The sequence below is a fragment of the Rhinichthys klamathensis genome, unplaced genomic scaffold (genome assembly GCF_029890125.1).
Source record: "Rhinichthys klamathensis goyatoka isolate OS25496 unplaced genomic scaffold, OSU_Roscu_1.1 h1tg000429l_1, whole genome shotgun sequence".
Lineage (NCBI taxonomy): Eukaryota > Metazoa > Chordata > Actinopteri > Cypriniformes > Leuciscidae > Rhinichthys > Rhinichthys klamathensis.
Genome location: NW_026606925.1, coordinates 1,087,501 through 1,107,500, shown reverse-complemented (window position 1 = coordinate 1,107,500; position 20,000 = coordinate 1,087,501). Strand labels below are relative to the sequence as shown.

Genomic DNA, 20,000 nt, shown 5'->3' with positions numbered 1-20,000 from the left:
TTTATCATGGATAGCTGCACTTTTATCATGGATACATGCACTTATCATGGATAGATGCACTTTTATGATGGATAGATGCACTTTTATCATGAATAGATGCACTTTTATGATGGATAGATGCACTTTTATCATGAATAGATGCACTTTTATCATGGATAGATGCACTTTTATCATGGATAGATGCACTTTTATCATGAATAGATGCACTTTTATGATGGATAGATGCACTTTTATGATGGATAGATGCACTTTTATGATGGATAGATGCACTTTTATCATGAATAGATGCACTTTTATCATGGACAGATGCACTTTTATCATGAACAGATGCACTTTTATCATGAATAGATGCACTTTTATCATGAATAGATGCACTTTTATCATGAATAGATGCACTTTTATCATGAATAGATGCACTTTTATCATGAATAGATGCACTTTTATCATGGATAGATGCACTTTTATCATGGATAGATGCACTTTTATCATGGATAGATGCACTTTTATGATGGATAGATGCACTTTTATCATGAATAGATGCACTTTTATCATGAATAGATGCACTTTTATCATGGATAGATGCACTTTTATCATGAATAGATGCACTTTTATGATGGATAGATGCACTTTTATCATGAATAGATGCACTTTTATCATGGACAGATGCACTTTTATCATGAATAGATGCACTTTTATCATGAATAGATGCACTTTTATGATGGATAGATGCACTTTTATCATGAATAGATGCACTTTTATGATGGATAGATGCACTTTTATCATGGATAGATGCACTTTTATCATGGATAGATGCACTTTTATCATGGATAGATGCGCTTTTATCGACTTCAAAACAGAAACGGCCATTCACTGCCATTATAAAGTATGAAACCATAGGTTCAGTTCCAGCACCTCACCTCCTACAACAGGGAGTTTGGAGTTCTCGGATCGCGACACAACGGTCGGCAGGCCCGTCGCGCACAGAACCAGCATGTCCAGGAACCCACTGTGAGGCGCCACGGCCAAAACCGGAGCTTCCCTCAGGCCCGCCTGACGCCCTCGGACCTTAATCCACAAGAAGCCCAGGGAGAAGAAGGCGGCCCGGCTGAGGAAGAGCATGATGTGGTGGAGGAGCCAGCGACGCCAGCCCTGCACAGGCTCCGCCCGCTCCGCCTCCGACAGGCCGGCCAATCGCAGGCGAGCGATGGGCCACATGAGCAGGAAGAAGAGGGCGGCAAGAGTGATGCGGACCGGGAACAGGACAACTCCCAGAATGAGGCCCTGCGAGAGACATCAGAATCAGAAGTGTTTCATTGGTCAGACAGTGTTTCAAGTCTTCTTTATGTCGAGTCTCAAGTCTTCTTCATGTCGAGTCTCAAGTCTTCTTTATGTCGAGTCTCAAGTCTTCTTTATGTCTAGTCTCAAGTCTTCTTTATGTCGAGTCTCAAGTCTTCTTTATGTCGAGTCTCAAGTCTTCTTTATGTCGAGTCTCAAGTCTTCTTCATGTCGAGTCTCAAGTCTTCTTCATGTCGAGTCTCATGTCGAGTCTCAAGTCTTCTTCATGTCGAGTCTCAAGTCTTCTTTATGTCGAGTCTCAAGTCTTCTTTATGTCGAGTCTCAAGTCTTCTTCATGTCGAGTCTCAAGTCTTCTTTATGTCGAGTCTCAAGTCTTCTTCATGTCGAGTCTCAAGTCTTCTTTATGTCGAGTCTCAAGTCTTCTTCATGTCGAGTCTCAAGTCTTCTTCATGTCGAGTCTCATGTCTTCTTTATGTCGAGTCTCAAGTCTTCTTCATGTCGAGTCTCATGTCGAGTCTCAAGTCTTCTTCATGTCGAGTCTCAAGTCTTCTTTATGTCGAGTCTCAAGTCTTCTTCATGTCGAGTCTCAAGTCTTCTTTATGTCGAGTCTCAAGTCTTCTTCATGTCGAGTCTCAAGTCTTCTTCATGTCGAGTCTCAAGTCTTCTTCATGTCGAGTCTCAAGTCTTCTTCATGTCGAGTCTCATGTCGAGTCTCAAGTCTTCTTCATGTCGAGTCTCAAGTCTTCTTTATGTCGAGTCTCAAGTCTTCTTCATGTCGAGTCTCAAGTCTTCTTTATGTCGAGTCTCAAGTCTTCTTCATGTCGAGTCTCAAGTCTTCTTCATGTCGAGTCTCAAGTCTTCTTTATGTCGAGTCTCAAGTCTTCTTCATGTCGAGTCTCAAGTCTTCTTCATGTCGAGTCTCAAGTCTTCTTTATGTCGAGTCTCAAGTCTTCTTCATGTCGAGTCTCAAGTCTTCTTTATGTCTAGTCTCAAGTCTTCTTTATGTCGAGTCTCAAGTCTTCTTCATGTCGAGTCTCATGTCGAGTCTCATGTCGAGTCTCAAGTCTTCTTCATGTCGAGTCTCAAGTCTTCTTTATGTCGAGTCTCAATTCTTCTTCATGTCGAGTCTCAAGTCTTCTTTATGTCTAGTCTCAAGTCTTCTTTATGTCCATGTTTAGAAATTATTAAATATGATTATGTTTTCAACTATACTGTATAGTTGTGTTTTGCGGTGTGTTTGTTGTCAAACTAAAAAAAAAAATGTTTTTAATTATTGAAAAAATGCCATTATTTTATAATTGTTATTGACAAAATATTTTAGTTTGTCTTGTATATTTGTTTGATTAGATAACATTTTTGGTCATGTTGTCACATTTCACTTACATTCTTTGAGGGTAAATCAAGAAAAAAAGTATAAAGTATACACTGTATTAATGAAACAAAACCACATAATTGTACTATACATGTAAGAAATTATGTGGGGGGGGGGGGGGGGGTGTCCCCAAGTGAATTTACACAAACTGAGAAAGTCAAAAAGTGTTTCAAGAAACAGAAAGATGTGCCGATGTGTTTCTATCCTGTCATTTATAGTCATTACCTGGTCTAGATGGATGATATAACTTGATTTAAACTAATTCAATCCAATTTGGAGCAGCAACAAACCAGCTTGCAAACATTTGCTCAAAAGACTTTCTTCTCTCTTAATGAAATATCTTAAACTCAGATCAATATTTTATGTCCATTTATTTGGTAAGTAGCCTACTCGTAGAATGACTGTGATCATGATCAAGAAGCTTGTCCTTAATGCAAAATGTAGCCTACCCTGGACTTTATTTGGCAATAATGACCAGCTGACTGAACAATAAGATGCTTTCATAATGTTTGAACGGGACTAAAACTGTTAGCTGAAAAGAGTATAAAGTCTTAATTAGAAAGGAAATACTGGATGTGCAGCATATAAAATTCACAGCTATAGTTAGCCTACAAGTGTCTTTAAATGTAAGATCAAAGCAAACACAAAACATTTATATGACAATTCTGCAGTTTGGTTGCGGCTAGGTTACATCACAACAAGACATGACGCAGTCGACATTTTGATTATGCAAAATATCTCAAAACATATCTTACTTTAATACAATCAAAATACGCATTGCTGTGAAAATACATTTAGACAACAAGCCGATGTCTGACAGCAGTTTGACGTTTACAGTTCCGTTTAAAAACACTATTATTTAATTCCACTTAACAGGCAGTTTTAGCAGTTATGGGTATATTGTTGGATAAAAAATATTGTGTATATCTACAATGAAAATACTTTCAAGAATATATCTGTAGACTACTGTATAGATCCCTTAATATTTTATTAAAGGTTTCTCTTTCAAGGGGATCATATGGGGTCCTTGGGATCAAAAAGTTTGGAAACGCCCGTGCTGAAAGAACCGTTCTGTTTACGGTTCACTGGTCATTTAAATAAAGCGTTTAAAATAATTAAAATAATCGTTAAAGCACATCAGTCTTCTGACAAAAATCGCTGAACTTTTACCAGCGAGTTCAATGACAGCAATTGATAATTACCACAGTTTGAGCCAACAATCGCTGTAGTAAGAGTATATTTGTCGGAAAGTTCGGTTGTCATGGTTATTTTCGTAAAAGTTCACGTGGAACACACGTACTGACGTACGCGTTTATTTTTCGCACACACGTCACTCAGAACGGCTCTTACCTGAATCCACTGAGCAGCTGTTAGATCCACTTCATGAACGAACGGATGAGGAGTTTGTCCTTTATCCTTCAAAATCATCGCGAACACGGACTAATACTAAAATACTTCACAATGAATCACTGCGTTCTCGGAGAACGACTAGGAACCGTGCGCACGAACGAGTGAATAAACAAGTGGATAAAAAGTTCAGGTGAAGGTGACACTAAAACAAAACTTCAAGTGCATTTATGTGAAACGAACCCAACCCCATCTAAGTAAAACTACTGATTTATAACGAAACGAAAACGCGTTGGACCTCCGAGAACGATCAGCACACACACAACTAACTTAAGTAACAGAAACTGTAGAAGATTCACACGCTTAACCGACCCCGCCCCCTAAACACAGTTTGACCATAGACTGTAATGACCCTCGATTTGGCCCCGCCCATTAGACGAGCACATTGGTTAGCCCCGACCACAACACGCACGTCACTCACACTGGCCCCGCCCACTCAACCACGCCCACAGAAACTCATTATTTCAGACTTCATTTCACTTCCAACAACTCAACAGGTCAGAAGACAGAAATATAAATTAACTTATCAATTCATACCTTAAAATGCAATCAGAGATGATTCAATATCTCTCACACTCTGTAATGCTGAAAGAAAAATAACAGCATAGTTCAAGGATAAAAACAATATTTTTATGCAATTTTTATTTTTAAGTCATCAGTACTTTTGGCCTGGATTTTATGTTTTTGGATTTGGCTTTTAAGATTTTATTTTCACTTATTTAAAATATATATATATGTATTAATTAATTATTTATTTAAATCAACTATTTACAATTATTTTATTAAGTAATTATGTACAATTATTTATTTTCAACTTTAGCCGCACACTAGTATATAAAAAAAGCCACAAATCTCTCATTTGATTTCTATGAAAAACATCAAACATAAAGAAGAAAAGGTTCTAAATGGAACTTTAAAGCTTTAAAATATAGAACTTTTTAAGGGTTCCAACATGTGATAATTTTATGAACTTAGTTTGAATTAATTTTGTATGAATTATTTCGAGTTAACAGCTCACAAACATACTTTATTACTAGAAAAAAATGTAAATACTGGTAAATAACTTAATAAACATTTACAATAGACAGTTAGTCAGTCATTAAACTGGAGTCAGAAGCCTATAGTGTCCTCAGTGTGTGTGTCCTCAGTGTGTGTCCTCAGTGTGTGTGTCCTCAGTGTGTGTCCTCAGTGTGTCCTCAGTGTGTGTGTCCTCAGTGTGTGTCCTCAGTGTGTGTCCTCAGTGTGTGTGTCCTCAGCAGAGATGGGACCAAGTCACACATGTGCAAGTCTCAAGTAAGTCTCAAGTCTTAACCTTCAAGTCTCAAGTAAGTCCCAAGTATTTTTTTCCTGGGCAAGTCAAGTCAAGTCAAGTCACAGGCTATGTCAAGTCAAGTCAAGTCAAGTCTTGTAGTAGGTCAAGTCAAGTCCAAGTCAAGTCACCTTATTATTGTAATTTTACCTGCAGAATTTGATCTATGGGCGTCAGTTTGGTCTGAAATGAACAGAGGCGCATTCGGAAGTGCATTTGGGAACAATGACGCATTCATTCACTTTTCTCTTTCACGCAGGTCATGTTTTGAAAGATGGTGTCCTGTAGCTTACTAATTTAAAGAAATAAAAATGTATACAAAAATGTGATGATGTCCGACTTCTTTTATGAAGAAGAAAGCCTTAAGTTTTCAAAAAGCATTAGACATATGACCCACTATTCTGCTTCGTGTAAGTTATCAATGAATTCAAACGTGCTTTCACGCGTTGGCTGGCGCTGAGCCAGAGACATAAGCCTTGTTTATACTCGACGCGTCCGCAAGAGCGCGAAGTGCCCTCGGCAAAAATGACGTCATTGCGGTGTGGGCGGTCGTGCGCGTTGGGTGCGCAAGACCCCATTTCGCCTGGCGGTGTGCACGGCACTTTTTGTAACATCGCGCGCGGCGCCGCATCCGAAGATGAACGACTTCGAGCCGAATCTGGCCGAACTGGTATGTCTGTACCACCATGTTTATGATCCTTCTATACACAGAGACATTTGCATTGATGGGCGACCATAAAAGCCTCTCATTTTGTGAATTGAAACACATTTACATTAAGCACCCAGTTTGCACTTGTATAAAGTAACTGCTTACATTTACAAAATAAGCCTACAATAGCAGAAGTAAGCCCTGCTGATGAAATTAAGGTTTAAACACTCTTCAATAAGGCTTCAGTTGTTTACTAGTTTACATGCAGCGAAAGTACAATAAACCTACTGCATTTATTACTCTTTTTATATGAATCAGAAATTAATAAACTACTAATAAATGGCAAACTACTTCTTCACTGCTGATTCCTGGTGGTTTAGAGGAGAATTACTCCGAGTCGCCCCCTGTCGTTTCACAGAATAGCACAACGGCGAGCGCGTCAAGTATAAACGCCTCGTCCATATGGAGAGGTGCGCGCGCAGTCAGCGGAGACTCGCGCTCGTGCGGACGCGTCGAGTATAAACAAGGCTATACGCTCTCAGTGCTGTCATATATCACAACTGTTCAGTGTTTTCAACCACATAATTTTTATTTTAGGTTTCAGACATTTAAATACACATAAGTACTAGCAAAAAAAAATATTTGTATTTTGTAAAATACACACTGATGTCTACGGAAGCGTCAATAATAATCCTTTCCATTATAATAAGACGTCACGTTTTATTCATATCAGATACACATTGTGTAAGTATAGCTTTACATTTTACCCTATTCTTCTCCCAGTTCACCGGTCACTTAACGTTACTTTCATGTATTTCGTGAGAAGTTGAGAAATTGACCTGTTGTAAACGTTAACATGGCACCGCCCATTCGCACATACAGCTCAACTAACGCGATCATTATAAAGGTGTTTAAACAACAAAACACATCCACTTACACATATTTGACAATCGGAATATCAGTGTTGTATGTTATAGCTAATACATTTGTGAACATTTTGAATAAAACAGGAAAAATGACATAAAAGCAGATCATCATTCATTCAGCGCTGTGTTGTGGTTGCGCTGTGTCACGTGACAAGCAATGACGCGTCACCATGGAAACATTAAAGTGAGTGATAGGTTCTAAATAACGGTCGCCTAGAAAAACTCACGCTGGGGGATCAGTTAGAATAGTTTAAACTTACTTGTGAAAGGGTTAATGACTACTTTAGCTATTATTACATTAGCTAACTACCAACTAACATTAACAAATTGACAAGCACTTACTGTGTGTGTAAGTGTACTGTACTTCCTCAGTGTGTGTCCTCAGTGTGTGTGTCCTCAGTGTGTGTGTCCTCAGTGTCCTCAGTGTGTGTCCTCAGTGTGTGTGTCCTCAGTGTGTGTGTCCTCAGTGTGTGTCCTCAGTGTGTGTCCTCAGTGTGTGTGTCCTCAGTGTGTGTGTCCTCAGTGTGTGTGTCCTCAGTGTCCTCAGTGTGTGTGTCCTCAGTGTGTGTCCTCAGTGTGTGTCCTCAGTGTGTGTGTCCTCAGTGTGTGTCCTCAGTGTGTGTCCTCAGTGTGTGTGTCCTCAGTGTGTGTCCTCAGTGTGTGTGTCCTCAGTGTGTGTGTCCTCAGTGTGTGTCCTCAGTGTGTGTCCTCAGTGTGTGTGTCCTCAGTGTGTGTGTCCTCAGTGTGTGTCCTCAGTGTGTGTGTCCTCAGTGTGTGTGTCCTCAGTGTGTGTGTCCTCAGTGTGTGTCCTCAGTGTGTGTGTCCTCAGTGTGTGTCCTCAGTGTGTCCTCAGTGTGTGTGTCCTCAGTGTGTGTCCTCAGTGTGTGTCCTCAGTGTGTGTGTCCTCAGTGTGTGTCCTCAGTGTGTGTGTCCTCAGTGTGTGTGTCCTCAGTGTGTGTCCTCAGTGTGTGTCCTCAGTGTGTGTGTCCTCAGTGTGTGTGTCCTCAGTGTGTGTGTCCTCAGTGTGTGTGTCCTCAGTGTGTGTCCTCAGTGTGTGTCCTCAGTGTGTGTGTCCTCAGTGTGTGTCCTCAGTGTGTGTGTCCTCAGTGTGTGTCCTCAGTGTGTGTCCTCAGTGTGTGTGTCCTCAGTGTGTGTCCTCAGTGTGTGTCCTCAGTGTGTGTGTCCTCAGTGTGTGTGTCCTCAGTGTGTGTGTCCTCAGTGTGTGTGTCCTCAGTGTGTGTCCTCAGTGTGTGTCCTCAGTGTGTGTGTCCTCAGTGTGTGTCCTCAGTGTGTGTCCTCAGTGTGTGTCCTCAGTGTGTCCTCAGTGTGTGTGTCCTCAGTGTGTGTCCTCAGTGTGTGTGTCCTCAGTGTGTGTGTCCTCAGTGTGTGTGTCCTCAGTGTGTGTCCTCAGTGTGTGTGTCCTCAGTGTGTGTCCTCAGTGTGTGTCCTCAGTGTGTGTGTCCTCAGTGTGTGTCCTCAGTGTGTGTCCTCAGTGTGTGTGTCCTCAGTGTGTGTCCTCAGTGTGTGTGTCCTCAGTGTGTGTGTCCTCAGTGTGTGTCCTCAGTGTGTGTCCTCAGTGTGTGTGTCCTCAGTGTGTGTGTCCTCAGTGTGTGTCCTCAGTGTGTGTGTCCTCAGTGTGTGTGTCCTCAGTGTGTGTCCTCAGTGTGTGTGTCCTCAGTGTGTGTCCTCAGTGTGTCCTCAGTGTGTGTGTCCTCAGTGTGTGTGTCCTCAGTGTGTGTGTCCTCAGTGTGTGTGTCCTCAGTGTGTGTGTCCTCAGTGTGTGTCCTCAGTGTGTGTCCTCAGTGTGTGTGTCCTCAGTGTGTGTGTCCTCAGTGTGTGTCCTCAGTGTGTGTGTCCTCAGTGTGTGTCCTCAGTGTGTGTCCTCAGTGTGTGTGTCCTCAGTGTGTGTCCTCAGTGTGTGTCCTCAGTGTGTGTCCTCAGTGTGTGTGTCCTCAGTGTGTGTCCTCAGTGTGTGTCCTCAGTGTGTGTGTCCTCAGTGTGTGTCCTCAGTGTGTGTCCTCAGTGTGTGTGTCCTCAGTGTGTGTCCTCAGTGTGTGTGTCCTCAGTGTGTGTCCTCAGTGTGTGTGTCCTCAGTGTGTGTCCTCAGTGTGTGTGTCCTCAGTGTGTGTGTCCTCAGTGTGTGTCCTCAGTGTGTGTGTCCTCAGTGTGTGTGTCCTCAGTGTGTGTCCTCAGTGTGTGTGTCCTCAGTGTGTGTCCTCAGTGTGTGTGTCCTCAGTGTGTGTCCTCAGTGTGTGTCCTCAGTGTGTGTGTCCTCAGTGTGTGTCCTCAGTGTGTGTCCTCAGTGTGTGTGTCCTCAGTGTGTGTCCTCAGTGTGTGTCCTCAGTGTGTGTCCTCAGTGTGTGTCCTCAGTGTAAGCATGTAAACATGATGAAGTGTTTGTCCTAGAGTTCGCTGACTCCAGCTGAGAGTTTCATTCTTACACAAGATGCGTTTCTGTAGAGAGAGAGAAACCCGCCGGTCGAGTCCACGGCTCATTGTTCTGTGGGCGGAAAACCTCGTTTAGCACATTCAGACGCTTCACACACACACACAGACACACGTCAGACGCTTCACACACACACACACACACACACGTCAGACGCTTCACACACACACACAGACACACGTCAGACGCTTCACACACACACACACACACACACACACACACACACACACACACACACACACACACACACGTCAGACGCTTCACACACACACACACACACACACACACACACACACACACACACACACACACACACACACGTCAGACGCTTCTCTCTCTCACACACACACACACACACGTCTGATGCTCATACACGCTGAGATGTGCTTCACACACACACACACACACACACACACACGTCTGATGCTCATACACGCTGAGATGTGCTACACACACACACACACACACACACACACACACACACACACGTCTGATGCTCATACACACTGAGATTTGCTTCTCACACACACACACACACACACACACACACACACACACACACACACACACACACACACACACACACACACACACACACACACACACGTCGGGCGCTCGTCAGTAACACCTGTCAGTCAGAGACGCTGCTGAACGAGTAAGTCCAGAGTCTCGACTGTCGAACACACACGGAAACTCACACACCCCCAACACGAGCTACCTAAAGATGTGCTTCACACACACACACACCCAACACGAGCCTCGAGCCGCATCTCTCTCACCAACACAGGTCGACTCACACCGACACTTTCACAATCATATTTATTTTATTTAAAGCTGCTTTTGATACGACCAGAAACTCATTCTTATAGTTTTCACATCTATAGATATTAATCTCAGACAAACATCAACGGAGAATAATTCACTCTTTAATGTAAACATATACGTCTATAATAAAGTCTTTATATACTTTATTTAGGCTCAAATGTATAATACATTTAATATGAATAAAAATTGTTTGCTAATTTGACTCAGATATTAACCTTACCCAAACATAAATTATGAATTTTTTCACACACACACACACACACACACACACACACACACACACACACACACACACGTGTGTGTGTGTGTGTGTGTGTGTGTCTTTAAAATATCTTTATATATTAAAATAAATTTGAATGTGAAAAAAAATCTGATTTGCATCATCTAAACAATGAGTAGTTTTCTACTCAACAACAACATTTTCTACTTAACAACATCATAATTCGTTTTCTTGCATAGAAATGTGTCTTTGATAAATATGTCTTTCCTGTGAACATTAACTTTAAGATGAACTCTATATTCAAACAAATTATGAATCCCCTTCTTGTTTCCTCATTTGCATTTAAATATGAGCCAGACGCGTTTTCTTAAATATAATTTCACCTGATCATCAATGACAAATAACTCACGCTTTATGCAGAATCATATTTGAAATTTAAAAGTGAAGTAAAAGAAGTGTCCATATTTCAGGAAAACGTTAAACATACTTTATTATTTTGACAAAACATAAAAGCTTTCCGTTAAACACAAATCAAAAAGCATAACTTAATCAGCATGAGGGGTTAAACATGTTAATATTAGATAGGAAGCGTGTGTGTGTGTGTGTGTGTGTGTGTGTGTGTGTGTGTGTGTGTGTGTCACATGACCATTCCTCCGCCCATGATCTCCAGTCTCTGTGTAGAAAACAAACACAGGTCAGAAAGCACGTGTCTTTGAACACGAACACACACACACACACACACACACACACACACACACAGCTCATGAATTATTCACGCACCTGAGGCGGCTCAATGAACGCCAGCCAATCAGAGGAGTGTGTTGGGAGGAGGCCCATTGATTGGCACTTGTAGATGGCGAGGGCGGAGCCTAACAGGTTTCCCACGAGATACACCAATCCCTGCAGCCACTGCTGACTCGAGCTCTCCAGGAGCTTAAACGCTTCACACACACACACACACACCGAGAGCATTAATCGTGAGTGAGTGAGTGAGTGAATGAGTGTGTGTGTGTGTGTGTGTGTGTGAGTGAGTGTGTGTGTGAGTGAGTAAGTGAGTGTGTGTGTGTGTGTGTGAGTGTGTGTGTGTGTGTGTTACTCACTGGCTGACATGGACATCAGTGCCTGGATTGGTCTCCACGCCATCATACACACCATCATGATGGGGAAGATGGAGATGGTGTTTCCAGACATGTACATGATGAAGAGGTTCATGGGAATCTGCTTCAACGGTCCCAGAGCCACGTCCCAGCATCTCTACACACACACACACACACACACACACACACACACACACACACACACACACACACACACAGCGCAACATTTGTTTTAAATGACATAAATCGGCTATATTTTGTGTCTTGGTACTAGACAATATTTACCTCTAAATTGTGGTAAAATTATACAAATATTTAAAATTATTTTCAATTAAAGGGGACGTACATCTATGGCGTCAAAATCAAACTCATTTAAAGCTCGTCAAATTTGGCCCTTGTTTGGCCCAAATTTTGGGTGTGAGCAAAAACTTGCAGTTTTTGTGTGTGTCCCTTTAAATGCAAATGAGCTGCAGCTGTGTGATCTCAGAATAAACCCCTTCAGGTGTGTGTGTGTGTGTGAGATCTCAGAATAAACCCCTTCAGGTGTGTGTGTGTGTCACCTTCTCCACCAGGTTGCGGTCGGCCTCCTGAACGCTGGTGTCCGGCACGGGTTTATCCGAGAACCCCACGGGATACATGACGTCTCCGTCTTTACTCTGCCGGTCACTGCGACTCCTGCGCACACACGAGTCGTGAGTGTTGTGCACGGTTGCTAGGGTGTTGCTAGGGTTGCAGTGATGACGTACCTGCTGTTGCCGAGGCTCAGCTCGACGGCCCACTTCATCCTCTTGCTCGTGGCTCCGCCCCTCGTCGACAGAGCTCCGCCCCCCTGCCCGCCCGGTGATGTCATCCTGACCGACACACAGAGAATGTTCATCTTCAATATTTTAATTAACTATCAATATTTCCAAAATTTTTTATTTATATATTTTTTTCTACTTTCTTTCTTTGTATCATTTCTCTCAATTCAAATGTGATGTAATATTTGTCTGTCCCTGAACCCCTGGCTTAAATGTAAAAAAATAATAATGATTTTACAAAAAGACACCCGTGAGCTGTCAATCACTTTATATTCATAACCATTAGCATATCTTTGCTCACTTCTAAACTGGATCATCAGTCTTGTCCAAATCCTCCCAAAAACCCATCAAAGTAAACTATAGTTTCTTATAGATTATGTGCATAAATATATAGTTTTCTATAGTCAATGTATTGCATAAATATATCAGCGATGGACACCCAATAAATACACAAATTAATAACCTTTTATTTTGATTTCAATCAATTCTCTCTAAAATGTCAAACAGCAAAACCAAATATATTTAAAACTAATATTTTATTTGTATGATTTATGCATTTATTATTTAGCTAAACCAAAAATATTACATTATATTAAAAGAGAATCAATTAAAAACTATTTTACTACAGATTATTTGTGACATTATGTTTGTCCATAAATGTTTGACATATTTGATACCGTAATAAAGCTTGATTAAAACGTATTTAGCATAGAAATGAATATGCATAAACGTATACATCGCCGTTTGGTCTTAGAATACTACAGTAATGTATATAATGCTTTAATAAGAGCACTGTGTTGTCGAAATATGTTTATTTGATGTGCATGTTGATGATCGCCAGATCGTCTCACCTTTCCAAGCTCTTCGATCAGCGAGAAGAAGCAGAAGGTGTTTATATAGCGCAGTTAATTATCAGACTGATTCAAATTTAATGATTAAATGAAATAACGCAATATCAGAAGCATTAGCGCTGCTCTCCTCACGGGAACCAGCAGATGACGTCACTGGGACAGCAGCACTTCCGGCCCCGACACATGACGTCAGAGATGATGCTCCAGCGTGAGTGAGTGAACGCCACTGAACATATTAATACATTTAGCATATTATATACAAAGTTGTATATTATAAACATATTATCTCTGTATGATGCCACTGATCGACAAGCAATGGATTGGACCATACACGATATCATATATTTATATATATATATATATATATATATATATATATATATATATATATATATATATATATAAAATCTATGGACTGAACACCCAATAAATATGCAAATTAATCACTTTAATTTTTTTAATTTCTTCTCTGAGACTCAATATTTATTTTTGAACACCAAAACTGAATATATATTTAGATACCATTTAAATATTGATTTTACAATTTTTTTGTTGTATTATGTATTTATTACTTTTGTTACTAAAGCAGAAATATATATTTTTTTAAATAAAGAATTATACAAGAACAAGAACTTCAAACAAGTATTTCTGATAACTTTTAATGTGTTTAGTTATAATGTCCATAAATAGTGTTTTAGTTTATGATTTTGATGCCCATCATCTATAGTCAATATATTACATACACAATTCAGCGATTGACACCCAATACATCTGCAAATTCATAACTTTATAATTTCTCTCTTAAAAGTAAATATTTATTTTTAAATGCCAAAACTGAATATATTTAATACAAATTTAGGTATTATTTAAATATTTTTCTAACTTTGTATTATGTATTTATGATTTTACTAAACAAAAACATTACTTTTGAATGTTTTCTTAAAAACAGCATGCTATTAATAAAAAAATCAAACAGACACAATTTTACATGAGTATTTTTGATTATTTGTAAATTGTTTAATTATAATATCCATTATTTTTTTTACATCAGAGAAATATAAAACAACATAACATGGGATACATGTTTCTTTATACAAAATAAAGCATTTACATTTGTAAACAGATATATTGCGCTGTTAAGGTTCACTTGTAGAGGCTGAGTTGGGGACAGTGGTAGAGATTAAGGTTCACTTGTAGAGGCTGAGTTGGGGACAGTGGTGGAGATTAAGGTTCACTTGTAGAGGCTGAGTTGGGGACAGTGGTGGAGATTAAGGTTCACTTGTAGAGGCTGAGTTGGGGACAGTGGTGGAGATTAAGGTTCACTTGTAGTGGCTGAGTTGGGGACAGTGGTGGAGATTAAGGTTCACTTGTAGAGGCTGAGTTGGGGACAGTGGTGGAGATTAAGGTTCACTTGCAGAGGCTGAGTTGGGGACAGTGGTAGAGATTAAGGTTCACTTGTAGTGGCTGAGTTGGGGACAGTGGTGGAGATTAAGGTTCACTTGTAGGGGCTGAGTTGGGGACAGTGGTAGAGATTAAGGTTCACTTGTAGTGGCTGAGTTGGGGACAGTGGTGGAGATTAAGGTTCACTTGCAGAGGCTGAGTTGGGGACAGTGGTAGAGATTAAGGTTCACTTGTAGTGGCTGAGTTGGGGACAGTGGTGGAGATTAAGGTTCACTTGCAGAGGCTGAGTTGGGGACAGTGGTGGAGATTAAGGTTCACTTGCAGAGGCTGAGTTGGGGACAGTGGTGGAGATTAAGGTTCACTTGTAGAGGCTGAGTTGGGGACAGTGGTGGAGATTAAGGTTCACTTGCAGAGGCTGAGTTGGGGACAGTGGTAGAGATTAAGGTTCACTTGTAGTGGCTGAGTTGGGGACAGTGGTGGAGATTAAGGTTCACTTGCAGAGGCTGAGTTGGGGACAGTGGTGGAGATTAAGGTTCACTTGTAGAGGCTGAGTTGGGGACAGTGGTGGAGATTAAGGTTCACTTGTAGTGGCTGAGTTGGGGACAGTGGTGGAGATTAAGGTTCACTTGTAGAGGCTGAGTTGGGGACAGTGGTGGAGATTAAGGTTCACTTGCAGAGGCTGAGTTGGGGACAGTGGTGGAGATTAAGGTTCACTTGTAGTGGCTGAGTTGGGGACAGTGGTGGAGATTAAGGTTCACTTGTAGAGGCTGAGTTGGGGACAGTGGTGGAGATTAAGGTTCACTTGTAGAGGCTGAGTTGGGGACAGTGGTGGAGATTAAGGTTCACTTGTAGAGGCTGAGTTGGGGACAGTGGTGGAGATTAAGGTTCACTTGTAGAGGCTGAGTTGGGGACAGTGGTGGAGATTAAGGTTCACTTGTAGAGGCTGAGTTGGGACAGTGGTGGAGATTAAGGTTCACTTGTAGAGGCTGAGTTGGGGACAGTGGTAGAGATTAAGGTTCACTTGTAGAGGCTGAGTTGGGGACAGTGGTAGAGACTAAGGTTCACTTGTAGGGGCTGAGTTGGGGACAGTGGTGGAGATTAAGGTTCACTTGTAGAGGCTGAGTTGGGGACAGTGGTAGAGACTAAGGTTCACTTGTAGAGGCTGAGTTGGGGACAGTGGTGGAGATTAAGGTTCACTTGTAGAGGCTGAGTTGGGGACAGTGGTGGAGATTAAGGTTCACTTGTAGAGGCTGAGTTGGGGACAGTGGTGGAGATTAAGGTTCACTTGCAGAGGCTGAGTTGGGGACAGTGGTGGAGATTAAGGTTCACTTGTAGAGGCTGAGTTGGGGACAGTGGTGGAGATTAAGGTTCACTTGTAGAGGCTGAGTTGGGGACAGTGGTGGAGATTAAGGTTCACTTGTAGAGGCTGAGTTGGGGACAGTGGTAGAGACTAAGGTTCACTTGTAGAGGCTGAGTTGGGGACAGTGGTAGAGATTAAGCTTCACTTGCAGAGGCTGAGTTGGGGACAGTGGTAGAGATTAAGGTTCACTTGTAGAGGCTGAGTTGGGGACAGTGGTGGAGATTAAGGTTCACTTGCAGAGGCTGAGTTGGGGACAGTGGTAGAGATTAAGGTTCACTTGCAGAGGCTGAGTTGGGGACAGTGGTAGAGATTAAGGTTCACTTGTAGAGGCTGAGTTGGGGACAGTGGTGGAGATTAAGGTTCACTTGTAGAGGCTGAGTTGGGGACAGTGGTAGAGACACATGTAGGCGTCACAGAGCAGACGACGCACGGGATCCCGGAGCGAGGAGGAGTCGAGGCGAGCAAACTCTTCTGAGGAGAGACTCAGGTACCGGCCCACCTCCGGACACGCTCGCACCTGCGGCACGTTAAAACCATTCTCTCCACCTGCACACACACACACATTATACACAATATTATTAAAACCAATATATATGAATATATACACGCACGAACACACAGACACAGACACACGCACACACTGATGTCAAAAAAATAATATTACTGATGTAATGCAGGGTTACCCTCTCTGTCGGCCATGCTGTCGAAGAAGAGCCAGTCTGTGGGCTCAGGGCCGTGCTTGACGAAGCTCACGTAGTGGCTGGTCTCGATGCATGTGACGGCGCACAGGTCCATGACCTGCCGAGTCCCGTAAACCGGCCCTTCCTCCCAGGAGCCCTGCGGCACCCGGATCTGAGCCGGCCGGTGCGTCTGACGCTTCTTGTGTGTGTGAACCTGTGTGAGACGGAGACACGTGGAGTGTGAATGGAGTGTGTGGCAGTGTATGTGTGTGTGTGTGTGTGTGTAAGAGTCTGTGCATGTGTGTCTGTGTGAGCGTTGTGACGAGATATCGCTGGCTCCCCACTCGTCACCCCTGGCAATGCTAATCATGGGGAACACCTGGCGATCCCAGGTGAGGACGATGAGGTATAGGATTGTGCGTGTAGGTGATCCCCACTATCTTTAGTCGGTACCCCTCAACGTCACGCACAATCTCAGGCTCCTTCCCCGCCAGCGAGGTGACATTCCACGTTCCTAGAGCTAGAGCAGCTTGGGCTCTGGAACCGCACTCCTTGAGAAAGGATGGACTCTTTACCACTCTGGAGTTGCCCATGGTGAGAGGCGGCAGGCTGTTGAGGGTTTGCTTATGGCCTGCGGGCCGAACGGCAGTGCAGAGTACCCGGCCCTCTTGGTGTCTCTGGGAGGGGTGCTGAAAAGTGCTCCGACTGGGGACTCCGTTGTTCTACTGGGGGACTTCAACGCCCACGTAGGCAGCGACAGTGACACCTGGAGGGGCGTGATTGGGAGGAACGGACCCCCTGATCTGAACCCGAGCGGTGTTCTGTTATTGGACTTCTGTTCTAGTTACAGTTTGTCCATAACGAACACCATGTTCAAGCATAAGGGTGTCCATCAGTGCACGTGGCACCAGGACACCCTAGGCCGGAGGTCGATGATCGATTTTGTGGTCGTTTCAGGACACTCGGGTGAAGAGAGGGGCAGAGCTGTCAACTGATCACCACCTGGTGGTGAGATGGATCCGATGGTGGGGGAGGAAGCTGGACAGACTCGGCAGACCCAAATGTACTGTGAGGGTCTGTTGGGAAGGTTTAGCCGAGTCCCCTGTCAGAGAGATCTTCAACTCCCACCTCCGGCGGAGCTTCGACCAGATCTCGAGGGAGCCTGGAGATATTGAGTCTGAGTGGACCCTTTTCTCCACCTCCATTGTCTACGTGGCCACTCGGAGCTGTGGCCGTAAGGTCTCCAGTGCCTGTCAAGGCGGCAATCCCCGAATCCGGTGGTGGACACCGGAAGTAAGGGGTGCCGTCAAGCTGAAGGAGTCCTATCGGGCCTGGCTGGCTTGCGGGACTCCTGAGGCAGCTGACAGGTACCGGCAGGCCAAGCGGACTCCAGCCCGGGTGGTTGTGGAGGCAAAAAAAATCGGGCTTGGGAGGAGTTCGGTGAGGCCATGGTGAAGGACTACCGGCTGGCCTCGAAGAGATTCTGGCAAACCGCCTGGCGCCTTGTTAAGGGTAGACGTGGCTGAATTGTCGTGAGCAGATGAAAGCACTCAGGAGAGGTTGGATGAGTTTGTTCAGATGGGATCTTTTTATTTGTCCCAGTTAAGGCCAATGAAAGGCAATAAAAAAAAATAAAAAATAAAAAAAAACTGTTTAGTAAATAAAGTAAATAAAAAAACAAGCGAAGAGAGTCAAAAAAAAAAAGAGAGTCAAAAAAACAAGCGGTCGGGTACAGTACCTTTGGGCTGGCAGACCGGGGTGGTGGTCCTTATTTTTAAGAAGGGGATTGCCGATACAACCGTCGAGAAAGAGGCCCTGACTATGAAATAGGCTGTCGAGGAGCTCAGGTACTATCTTCTAGGTCGTTCCTTCACCCTGGTGACAGACTGTCCCTCTGCAGTGGATGGCAAGGGCAAAGGACAGCAATGCTAGAGTCACCAGATGATTCCTGGCTCTTCAAGACTTCCACATCATGGTCAAACACCGAGCCGGTTTCATCAACGGCAATGCTGATGGAGTCTCCAGGATTTTGTGTCTGTTCTCCTCTTTCCCTGTAGTGGAGCGCTACAGAGTGTGTGTGTGTGTGTGTGTGCTTTCACCTGTATGTTGCAGGTGCTGCAATACTGCTTTAACTGGCCGGGTGTGATGTCGACATCCTCATAACACTGCAGACACTCCCACTGCGCCACCAGCTGACAGATACTGCATTGCCGAAGAGCTACAGGTGGACAGACAGACAAACGACAGACAGACAAACGACAGACAGAGACAGACAAACGACAGGCGCACGACAGACAAACAGACAGACGATAGACAGACGAACAACAGACAAACAGATAGACAGACAGACAAACGTCAGACAGACGAACGACAGGCAAACAGGCAGACGATAGACGAACGACAGACAAACAGACAGAAAGACAGACAGAAAGACAGACGAACGACAGACAGACGAACGACAGATAGACAGACAAAAATATCAAATGAATGAATGTATTAATATTTTAAGGTATAAAATACAAAAAAATAACAAAAGATACTAATAAAAATGAACCGAGATACTAATATTTGATTAACTTTAAAAATATATGTATATAATCACAAATAAAAAAGAAATAAATAATGATGACGTAAAAAATAATTCATAATCACCCTCGTCCAGCAGGTCCGTGACGTCGAGGGTCAGCGAGGGCAAGATGGCGTCAAACATCTTGAACTCTTTCCCGAATCTGGGCATGAGGAGCGGCAAACAGGACGGAGCCTGAGGAACACCAGAGGGATTCAGGGATCCAGTATAACAGTGACGTGTGTGTGTGTGTGTGTGTGTGTCTCACCTCTGTGAGCTTGAGTCCGGAGTGTATGAAGGAGGACTCCAGCAGGGCCTGAACGTTTGCCACTCGCAGGAGCGCCGGAGACGCGAGCGGAGACACGGGAGAGAGAAGAGGAGACGCAGGAGACGCCGAGACCGACGGAGGAAACAGCTGATAGAGGAAACACTCCTGCGGCTGCTGACTCGCCGACCTGCGCACACACACACACACACAATGAATCTCCTGGATACGGACTGGTGCTCTTCGCGTCTCAGTCAAAAATGTCAATGTTGTTTTCAGTCTCTACTAGGGGTGTAACGGTACACAAAAATCACGGAAATGCCAGAGAAATTTCCTATTTGTTAAAAGAAAAAATATTTTTAAAATAATTGTGAGTTTTCCTACATCTTGAAACTTTCAGGTTTATAAATGGGGGTCATCTTTGAAGGATGAACAAATAATGTTTTGGTCATCACATTAAAAATAACATTTAAATATATGAGGAGTTCAGATGTAAAAGCCATTTGAAATTTTCTTTATTTTTATCAAGC

General features: G+C 43.1%; 3 protein-coding genes across 6 annotated transcripts in view; all 3 read right to left on the bottom strand.

Moving 5' to 3' along the window:
- The window catches only part of lpcat4 (lysophosphatidylcholine acyltransferase 4), a 23,626-nt gene extending 19,496 nt beyond the window's left edge, over positions 1-4,130 (bottom strand). For both annotated transcript variants that reach the window (XM_056235699.1, XM_056235700.1), the window contains exons 1-2: positions 4,019-4,130; positions 918-1,281 (exon numbers count right to left, since the gene is read on the bottom strand). In XM_056235699.1, the coding sequence (XP_056091674.1) occupies positions 918-1,281; positions 4,019-4,096 (442 nt within the window). In that variant the 5' untranslated portion in view covers positions 4,097-4,130. The remainder of the gene's footprint in view (positions 1-917; positions 1,282-4,018) is intronic.
- Positions 4,131-10,922: 6,792 nt separating this feature from the next.
- emc4 (ER membrane protein complex subunit 4) lies at positions 10,923-13,310 on the bottom strand. Of its 3 annotated transcripts, XM_056235675.1 has the most exons (7): positions 13,199-13,310; positions 12,294-12,398; positions 12,108-12,222; positions 11,551-11,704; positions 11,231-11,391; positions 11,089-11,123; positions 10,923-11,056 (listed from the first exon to the last, which is right to left on the bottom strand). In XM_056235675.1, coding segments are annotated over exons 2-7 (570 nt in total). In that variant the 5' UTR covers position 12,398; positions 13,199-13,310; the 3' UTR covers positions 10,923-11,055. The 3 variants fall into 3 exon arrangements, with proteins under 3 accessions (XP_056091650.1, XP_056091649.1, XP_056091651.1); XM_056235674.1 differs by having other exon boundaries at positions 10,923-11,123; XM_056235676.1 differs by having other exon boundaries at positions 10,923-11,123; positions 12,294-12,392; positions 13,189-13,291.
- Positions 13,311-16,235: 2,925 nt separating this feature from the next.
- si:cabz01101003.1 (ubiquitin carboxyl-terminal hydrolase CYLD) overlaps positions 16,236-20,000 on the bottom strand; it is a 20,637-nt gene continuing 16,872 nt past the window's right edge. Inside the window, exons 12-16 of the mRNA XM_056235677.1 lie at positions 19,474-19,660; positions 19,292-19,400; positions 18,739-18,857; positions 16,643-16,853; positions 16,236-16,505 (exon numbers count right to left, since the gene is read on the bottom strand). Of these exons, the coding sequence (XP_056091652.1) occupies positions 16,321-16,505; positions 16,643-16,853; positions 18,739-18,857; positions 19,292-19,400; positions 19,474-19,660 (811 nt within the window). The 3' untranslated portion in view covers positions 16,236-16,320. The remainder of the gene's footprint in view (positions 16,506-16,642; positions 16,854-18,738; positions 18,858-19,291; positions 19,401-19,473; positions 19,661-20,000) is intronic.